A 10207-nucleotide genomic window follows, 5' to 3' on the forward strand; every position below is an offset into this window, starting at 1 on the left:
CAGGTCCAGTCCACTCACTTAGTACATGCCCATTCCACTAACTCAGACTGCTTGGCCCACTCACACATTTGTTCCCACAAGTCTATACCCACCATAGACAACACTACCTTCGCAGCAGAAACTGGCCACTGCAACATCCATGAAGAATTAATACCAGTGAGATGAAAGTATGGAAAGAGGTATTTATCAAATGCATTTGTATCTAAGTACAGTGGTTTTTGGACCTTGTGTGCACTGATAAATGGTGCATATTTGCACATGAGTTTAATATTTTACAATCTCTAAGAGATTTTTCTGTCTCTCATCTTTGAAAGAGAGAAGCGACAGTCTTCTTATATTTCAGCTGAAGAATGTTGCAAATCCACTGCACAAATGGGACTGAGCAATAATTAATTAAAGAGATGACTTCTTCAGAACATATCCAATTAAGAAAGTTTATTTTTACAGGGTGATATTTCAATGCAGAGTGTCTCTTCTTCTGAGGGAATAAACTCCCAGTTAAGTTAAGTCTGTTTGCACACACAGTATAAAGTTGTTAAATTGTCCATATGCTTCAGGACATATAATATGCTAGACTTATTATTTTGTTTATTTCATCTTATGAATCCACCAGGAAATCTGACTATGAAGCTGTTGTGTTTAATGTGCTGCTACTTTATACTGTTACCACAAATATGATTCTAACTAAATTATGCCTTTAAAGCTTTTTGTGTAGTAATAATGATGACTCAAAGACTGCTCAATATAACTTTTAGAGTTTTCCTTTTAGAGTTGAGGATTAAAACATGTAGGCCTATGCCAACAAAAATCCATCTTTGTTTGTCTTCCAGTCAAACCTGCCTCAGGTTAATATTGTACACTATTCGCTGCCTCATTAAGTCCGAGGTGTCATTGGATGTGGCAGTGATTTGCTTGTCACAAACAGAGAAGCGTGAGTTGTCAATTTTGGTACTGTAAAATGTCAGACTTTTCTGCCACAGTGTGTACTTGCTGCAAATAAACCAAAATATAAAAAGGTGTGGAGAAGTCTGCTGTTTCCTGCCTGGAGCAACTAGTGACAATGTGCCAAACAGCGGGCACTTTCCGAAGGTGTGGTACAGTTGTGTAGCAAAGAAAAGTATCAACAATTAATCTACTCTACAGACTGTAGCAGAGTGAATGTTTTGATATATTTGTGTACTAATATTGCTGACATTATTTGGTCAGTGTGAAGGGTCAGTTCCAGTCGAGTCTGTCAAACAGATCCGTCAGCTGGATGATGTGGCTGAGCAAGAGATCACCTAAAGTAAACTTTATTAATTTCACAAGTTTAAATAAATATGACACTGAGCAGCTAAAAATCTTTCTTTTCAAAATCAGTGTGTAATCAGGCAAACATGTTAAAATTGCTACTATAGCAAACGTCATGCCGCCCCAGACTTAACTGTAATGACTTGCAGTAACTGTATGTCCACATACATTTAGTCTGGGGCGGTTTGTTGGGGATGAGCCAAACTCCATTCAACAAAAAAACTTTAATGGCACATACAGTGTCTCCGTAAGCGTAAGTATTCGTAATGAGCCAGCATGCATAATACCAGGACCCTGGAACTGGCACATCTGAATGGAATGCAGCTATTGTATTATTAACGTTATTAGTTACAGCTGTGCTTAACAATGTGAAACTGTTATTTCATATTCTTAGAGTGTGAAAACAGCAATAAAAGAATCATAAACGTGGTAGAACAAAACTTAACAGTAAATTTCACCTTCCTATATACCTTTTTACCACATGTGTAATGTTGTAGTGAATCATTTCTAACAGTTTATTTGCAGTTGTTTTTTTTTTTGTTTCTATCAGATGTGTTTTGGGACCTTTTACTGACAGTTTTCCAGGCTCGCCTCACATTGCACTGGCTAATATGTATCAGTCATCCTATGATCAAATACTCACAATTCACTTTTAGGCATCAATTGTCAACTTCACAGCGACCACAGAGAATAATACAATCAGACTGCAGCGCAGTTATTAAAAATTAATATTATTTATATGCTAAACCCATGAATATTATAAATATTCTCTAAATGCATCACAACAGTGGTAGCCTTTAACATTGTAGATGTTTAGGTGTTCTTTACATCGTCAGTGTTTACACCGACAGTACCTTTATCTTTCCTGCTACTTATGCAACTTGTTCTGCTGCAGGCAAAGTTTAGACATTCAACAACATTCAGCCATGTCAATTATTAAAGTAGAGTTTTCCTATTCAAATGTTATTTCTTTATGTGTGAATTGTTCAGGAAAATAATGACTGTTCTGTCATTCTTTCTTTTCCTATTAGATATCTATACTCTTGTATTGAGAGTATGAATAATGAAGGAGACGCAAGTCAAACAAGCGGCTGGCATGATTATAAAACCTGTGTGTTTTAACAAAATGATGTCAAATTCAGAGGAATTGGCCCATTTCTTTGTTCCCATCAGGGAATTTAAAAGGCTGGCTGATACTGGGGGGGGAGAAAGAGAGAGGTGTGTTTCAGTAAAGCATACAGATGCTACACACCACACAAGTACTTTGTTTTTCTGAAGTGGATATTTTAGTGTGAAGCAGACTTTGTTAGAATGGTTTCTCAGGGACTAAAGGTTTCTCATTAATTTTTGAGCTTCTACTGGTGCTGTCAGAGAGGCCACAGAGGCTTTTTGTTTGATATATGATTCATGTTAAGTGAGATATTGCCTATTGCAGTTAAACACGTTCCGGCCATTTCTAAAGCCTTGTGTGTTTGGTGTTTTCGGAGTGCCAGAGCTGCCTGAAACATGCACGCTTGTCACTGTTTGAAAGGGTGCATAAATGAAAAGCCAGAAATGTATATTTCTTTCAAATATTTGAGTACACTGTTAGTCATATTTTAACATTTTTGGCAGACCTTAATTATACAGTTAGATACCTATTTGACAACCAGAATATATCAAACTGTGCCCCGCTCAATGAGGTGCAAATCGTGAGCTTCGTGTTAAAAGGCTCAGTCTCAGTGGAGTGCACTTGGGGGTTACTGAGCCTCAAATATCTGACATCATCAGGCTAATCATTAGTAATGTCTTCTTAAAGTTGTAATTCTTAAGATTTTAATCCTGGTTGATTTCGCAACGCCTGTGATTACCATGGTGACCAAGTGTTTAATACTACAGCAAACGCTCCCATGAGCAGCTGCTTTGTCAGAAATGGAACAGAAAAGCAACTGGTGTATCTGTTTATAGTGATTTAATAACACACCCGCAGGACACAGTAAAGTTGGTAACCTTCCTGAAGGGTTGCAGATGTGCAGCCTGTCATCTGCAACTCTTTCAGCTTGTTCACCTCCCTTCTTCCATTACGCCATGCAATAAAATACCAAGAATCACTGTTGTCTTGTTTTGTAGACTAATTTTTTATAAAACAACCTTTTCCTTGTATAAACGTTTCCTGAGGCTGTGTCACAATAAAAGCCACTCTGTGTTTCACCAATTAAAAACTTTTAATGTCAAGCAGCAGCAGGAAGTAAAAACTTAATACAATTATTAATCCTTCAGTATTCCTGGCCATCTCAACTGAGGATCCTCACAACAACCAAATGTAATCAGTACAACTGGGGCAGAAGAATAACCTGGTGGTTACTGGAGAGGTATTAATGCTACATTCAAAATTTTATAATTCAATAAAGTAAAAACATACCTTTTTCTTTCCTTTAGGGGGCTTCATAAATGTTGATGTCCTGGTTTATCATACTAAACACTGTTGGAACAAGAGGGAGCCGTGATGCTTAATTTTTATAAATTTTTGCCCACATATGCCCCAGAAATAGCTAGTGGAAGTCATTCGCCCACATGCCTCACAATTATGATGCCTTTAAGCAGTGACCTTCACCCAGTTAGTGTTTTAATGGATGGGGCTGAAGGTCAGACTGACTCTTATGTTGAGTTGTTATTACAGGAGAGATTAGGCTACAGAAAGCTGTTTGTAAAAGGCCTAGCAAAGACAGACTTGCTGAGTGCAGGCTTCCTTTTAAGCAACATTGAAGAAAAATGATGGTTACTAAATTCCTCAAAGCTCCGTTCTTGACAAGCAGCACAATGCTGTCTGTGACAGTGCATCAGGACATGGAGTGGTTGTTGATGGGCGTTACTTGGATATTATAGCTCAGCTCCTCAGGGGATTTAAGTTTTATTAAACAGTTGATGAGTTAATGAGTACCATCTCATTAACTCATCAGTGTTTCACCTATAGTATATATTGGCCTTTTCAACCCACCACAATATTGTTCTGCAGGGGATTGTGAGCCATGTAAATTAATTTAAACCAGTGGCTGATAGCATATGATGAATTCTCTAACAAAACACTGCAGAGTATTTTCTTCTCAGGAAAGAATTAATTACCATAAATTCACTGTTTTTTTGTAAATATGGAGTTTCCAGCCTATAAAGATGAATCAAACAAAACAAACATAACCAGAAGTTATTATTCAAATATTGATTGAGGCCCGAGGCTGATGACTGACTGGTATTTTGACTGTGAGTGAAATATTAAAACAAGCAGGTGCAACTAGACCTAATTTCTTAACAGGATCAGGTCACACTTATAGTACTTTATCATGCTGAATATAATCTATATCAGTATTTATTTAAATATCCTTATAGAATAAATTTTTGATCATGGTCAAAATGTAAAAAAAACATCATACTGAAAAATGGTATCTGTAATGTTTTAATTAATAATTCATTAATACATCCATTTGTGTGGTGGAGAATGTACATACATTTCAACGTGTATGTTTACTGTAAGAATATAGATTGACTTTGCAATAGCTGATAACAGCAGGCTTTCACACCACTGTACACTGAGAGCATGCCAGTCTCAGTGGAACAATGTCTCAAAAGTTTTTTTATTACATTTTATATGTTTTCCATCTTTTGACTCCACCTTCGTCTCTCCATTTCTTCCTGCAGGGCAGTTGTTGGACACAGAGAGCCGTTGCCCGATGATAGTAAAGACAATATCACCATTTTCACCCGAATCCTAGACAGGCTGCTGGATGGATATGACAACAGGCTACGTCCTGGGCTGGGAGGTAAGGTATATGTTACATAAATCACAGACACCTACAGAAAAAAGCCTTATAGACTGCTCAGTGAGGCTGTTGTAGCTCTTGAAAAAAAGTGCATGCATGCTTATACATGCTGCTGTAAACAATATAAAACACAGAGAATATTAAATGTTTAATGCACATGTCTACCCTGTATAATCTGTACTGGTTTGAAAAATAAAAGGACTGACTTGTTTATGCAATCAGCAGCTAATTATCTGGATGGACTGGTTTATGTACAAACAGTATTATTATATTGTTATTGAAATAAAATAAAATCTTGTTGCTATAATAATTTTCCAACTCTATACTGTAGTAGTCTTTGCCGAATAGTTTTTTTACCATTGGTAGCTTTTGGACCTCATGGATCAAAAGAAAAAAAAAAAGAAAAAATCACTCACCCGCACTCTGTAAACCTATCTACTGAGGTATGGTCTTATGATACAGACAGCACATCGACACCAGGATCACTGTGCGCAGAAAATCTGCTTTCCCTTGGGTGGATGTCTTTGTTCAGTCATGCCCAAATAAGCACATATGTCAGTGGGAATCCCTCTAATTGATGCCATTTCATCCAAATATTTGCCCCCCAAGGACAACAAACTGCATAACAGCAAGCCCACATGCTCAAGCAGGCTTTGCCATTTCTCAGCCAGCCAGCTGGAATGGTCATTTCTGCTCTACTGCTTGCTGCGGAAGCCACGAGCGTGGCTACAAGGCTGGATGACCTGAACTCCATGACAGCAACCAGAGAGAAGAACCAGGCATGAGACGTTAATGTCATATTCTGCCTTCGTATGGAGGTTCACATCTCCAAGGGCAAGGAGATGGTGAGGCCAGCACCACTGCGGGCAACAGTCATGATGTTTTCCTTCTTTTGTAGTGCAGTGAGTGAATGTAAACACGTGTCTCGTACGTGAAACCTAGGGTTTTCCACCAAGCCCCAAGAGGCTATACATGCCAGTGGAAACACAAGAGAACCCACAAACAAGAACATAATCATAATATTTGGGATGTTCTCACTGAGCCACGAGCACTGGTACAATTATTATTATAATCATCTTTTTTCTATATATTTTATAGCATGTTGACTTTTTAAGACATCAGGGTATTGCAGAACACATATTGTTATCTATCTTACTGCAAATACTTTCCAGGTGATCTGCAATGTAGAGTATAACTAACGGAGAATCTACGACGCAAGCAATACTAGTTCTAGTGCAGATGTAGATGACGTTACATGTGCTATTCCCTGGAATAGCAGGACTGCATAGGATAGCCGTCGTTTTATGTTGCAGAAGGATCTACATTCATCTTATTATTCAAAATAAATTGTGAAAAGATTTTGGTTAAAGATCTGCAGATTTTATTTCTTTAAGACTAAGTAAGTTTTAGTTATTTGTATAGCACCTTTCAATTTTATTGTGAAAGTGCTTCACAATAAAATGTAACACAACAAAGTAAAATACAATGCATTAGAAAATTTAAAAACAAATGGAAAACATAGAATAAAAACCTTTTCTCTAACTAAAACCCTGCTTGAATAGCTTCAGTTGCTTTTTAAAATAAATCAACAATTCATGGGAGTATGAAGCTGTATCAACTCAGAGATGTAGGGAGGAACTTGACCGTGCAGGGCTCTAAAAGTAAGGACCTGGATTTTAAACTGAATTATATACTTTACTGGTAACCAGTGAAGTGCTGCTAAAACGGGTGTGATGTGCGCTCTTCTGTTAATGTGAGTTAAAAGCCTTGCAGCAGAGTTCTGAACAGCCTGGAGACGGTAAAGCTCCTTCTTGCTCAAACATGTAAAAAGACTGTTACAGTAATCTAAACGAGAGGAAATAAAAGCATGAATGATCATCTCCAACTCACCCTTTGACACAAGTGTTCTTAATTTGGAAATATTCCTTAGTTGGAAGAAACTGTTTCTGACAAGTTGTTTAGTGTGGTACTCCAAGGACATTGTTGAATCAAAAACAACACCTAAGCTCCTGAGGCTCGGCTGGACAGACAAGCCTAAGTCACCAATATGCTGTTTAATCTGAGGGATTCTACTTTCAGGGGCGATAATTAGTGTTTCTGTTTTCTCTGAGTTCAGAAGCAAGAAGTTATCTCACAACCACTGTTTGCTACCGGCCAAGCCTTTAATTAAAAAAGACAATTTATGGAACTCAGTTTCCTTAAATGAGCAGTACAGCTGAATATCATCCGCATACAGATGGTAAGATATGTCACTGAATTGACTAATTATCTGTCATTGAGGAAATATACAAAAGGAACAGGATGGGTCCCAAGACAGAACCCTGAGGTACCCCACACAACAACCTTGCAGTTTCAGACATGATCTGACTCACAAACACTAAAACTTCTACCAGAAATGTAGAGGATCAAAAAACGCTACTAATGGATAGATTTTGGGATATTCCAACCACCTACCTGCAAACACACACACCCCACTTGGGGCCTTCTTCAGTCAAAGTCAAGGGTTTCTACATGTACATGAACAAGACTACCAATCTTCTTCCTGTTGGCCACCCACATGCCTCACCACCCACAGCCCTAGTTATAAACGGTCATGTGGGGCGATCTCAGTCAAATGGAGTGGATAGAAACTGGAGAACACCATTTAATTTCATTTTCAGTGGCATCTATATGCTCTTGTGCATTGTTGTAAACAGAAACAGGGCTAAGCATTCTGTTCCCCCGCCTATGCCTGCCATGCAAACTGCTGACTTGGAGTTGTGATAATCACGTATTTGTGAGAGCTATTTGTGTCACAGGAATGATTAATGTGGAAATGGATCTCCTCCCTCAAGGGGGGCATTTTCCAAAGGACTAGAGACTTCACCTGTGGGTGGTCGCTTAGATCTGGGACACAGTTAGAGCCGGGGATCTATTCACTTTTGGAGAAAAGACTCATCACTCTCTAGTTGTTGCACCGCTGGGAGCAGCTATTTGTCTCACCAATGGCCCAGAGGAGCTGATTCAGCCCACACTGAAGAGGGCACATTTTGATCTGTCACGACTTTCACATCATGCCCTACTTGTATATTAAAACAATTTGTGAAGTATTTGGATACAATTATTCCACAGCTCATAATTAATTACACTTTTAAAAGTCCAGACTAACTTACTGTATAATGATCAATTTGGTCATTCTTACTATGTCAAGAATGATTTATAAATCATTGTGATACAACAGCAATAATGGAGCTTGTAATGTAACACAACGTGCAATGATACATGTAATTATAATTAAAGAACTACATTGGCCCTAGGAATATACAGAGCAGAAAAGCCTTGCAACAGTCATGGCAGATTCCTACTACAATAGTCTACATCATGCCTAATGTGATTATAATGTCTGTATAGATTTGTGTAGTGGCAGCAGTGTGCTTGCTATTTGAATAGAAAATAAACACAGACATGCATCCTTAATGCCGGGCTGCATTTTATTCCTGAGCCAGTAGTCTTTTGGGAACTGTTAAATATTTTTAGGGCAGGCTAACTAAAATTATTTTGGGTCAAAAGGAATGTCTTCTCTCCAAAGATACAGACTTGGGCCTGGCCCAAAGCAGATTTTATGCTGTGGTGGGCAAAACTTACTTGAGCCAAACACATGGTAGTTTTACAGAACTAAAGACTCATTCACAGCAACATTTTTGCCCCTAAATTGAGGTTGAAAAAAAACCCAACACTGGGCCAAATAGTCAGCAGTGCTCTACCCAATGCTGTCTAGCAAAACTTGGGCTACATTTTAGGAAATGTCGAACACTATTGATTCAACATTATATTAAACCTGTCGTCTGTGGCAACAAAATTATGCATTAACACAGTAAGAATCCAGATATAAAGCAGCAGAAATTCTTCAGTGAGGGTGCATAAATCTACAGTTTTTCAGGGTTTTCTTTATGTGCCTCAAACCCTTGTTTACGATTGAATTTTTGTGTGAAAGAGCTTAGTTAAATGCCAACTGGCAGACTTCACTGTCATGTACACAAACAATCAGCTTAACAAAGACAAAGCCACAGTAAAAGCTTTTTGTATATGGACTGCACTGTAATATTTTCCGGTCCTTTTTGTCCCTTTCCTCAGAGAGCGTGACAGAAGTCAGAACAAACATCTACGTGACGAGTTTTGGGCCAGTGTCAGATACAGACATGGTGAGTATTTTTCTCCTCTCCTTCCTCCTCACTCCAATCATCACAATGAGTCATCTAAGCAGGTAATCAGTCTGTATTCACTTTACTTGTAATTGTTTTACTTTGAGAACATTTGTCATTTTGGCTTGTGCAACATGTGAACCTCCATTGCAGTTTAATCAGCTGAGATTGCACACACCGCCATGTTTTCCTGACCTTTTCATCTGGAGTCTGATTCACAGAGTTTCTTTAGATGTTAAAGCTTGTTCATAAGAGTGAAATATTCCTTTTACAGTCTTTTCAATCAATATATTTGATATTTTAACACCCTATCATCCAAGACTCAAATTTTTCAGCTCTTTCTAGCTTTGCTAAGGGGACAATTTATGAAATTATAGCACAGCAACATTGACAAGAACCAAATAGTTAACAGGGCAATAGTGTTGTCACGATACTGGAATTTCTAACTTCAATACAATAACTTGAAAAATATCTACATTTGATACCATTTTCGATACCATGGGGAAAATTGACACAACATTGATTAAATTACTGAATATAATTACTGAATTATCTTATCAACCTATATTAGTAAGTAAAGTTAATAATACTTTGTGTTAAGCAGAACAGCATCAGTTAATTTACTTAACAGTAACTGAAACTCTGCTTGCTGGGATTCCCCTCTGATAGCTCTGAAAGGGATTAGCTTAGGTTAGAGAATTATAAATGTCTGTTAGGTAGGGATGGGGATTGATACCCGGTTCTAAAAGGACCAGGTTCCAAAACGTCTTAAAGCGGGTCCTATAATGTAACGTTATGTGTCGAGCGTCAAATCTGGTTTAACTTGAAACGTGATGGATAAGAAAGCTAATGTTTATTTATTGATTGCACCGAAACGCGGTATTAAAACGGGCCCAGGACTGTTTATCATCAGGCTGCAGACTCTGCTGCTCTAGGTCAGTG

General features: G+C 38.0%; 1 protein-coding gene across 1 annotated transcript in view; it reads left to right on the forward strand.

Moving 5' to 3' along the window:
* LOC123963692 (gamma-aminobutyric acid receptor subunit alpha-3-like) overlaps positions 1-10207 on the forward strand; it is a 129814-nt gene that overhangs the window by 86113 nt on the left and 33494 nt on the right. The window contains exons 5-6 of the mRNA XM_046040708.1: positions 4963-5084; positions 9198-9265. Coding sequence (XP_045896664.1) covers positions 4963-5084; positions 9198-9265 — 190 coding nt within the window. The remainder of the gene's footprint in view (positions 1-4962; positions 5085-9197; positions 9266-10207) is intronic.

This window comes from Micropterus dolomieu, linkage group LG23 (genome assembly GCF_021292245.1).
Source record: "Micropterus dolomieu isolate WLL.071019.BEF.003 ecotype Adirondacks linkage group LG23, ASM2129224v1, whole genome shotgun sequence".
Lineage (NCBI taxonomy): Eukaryota > Metazoa > Chordata > Actinopteri > Centrarchiformes > Centrarchidae > Micropterus > Micropterus dolomieu.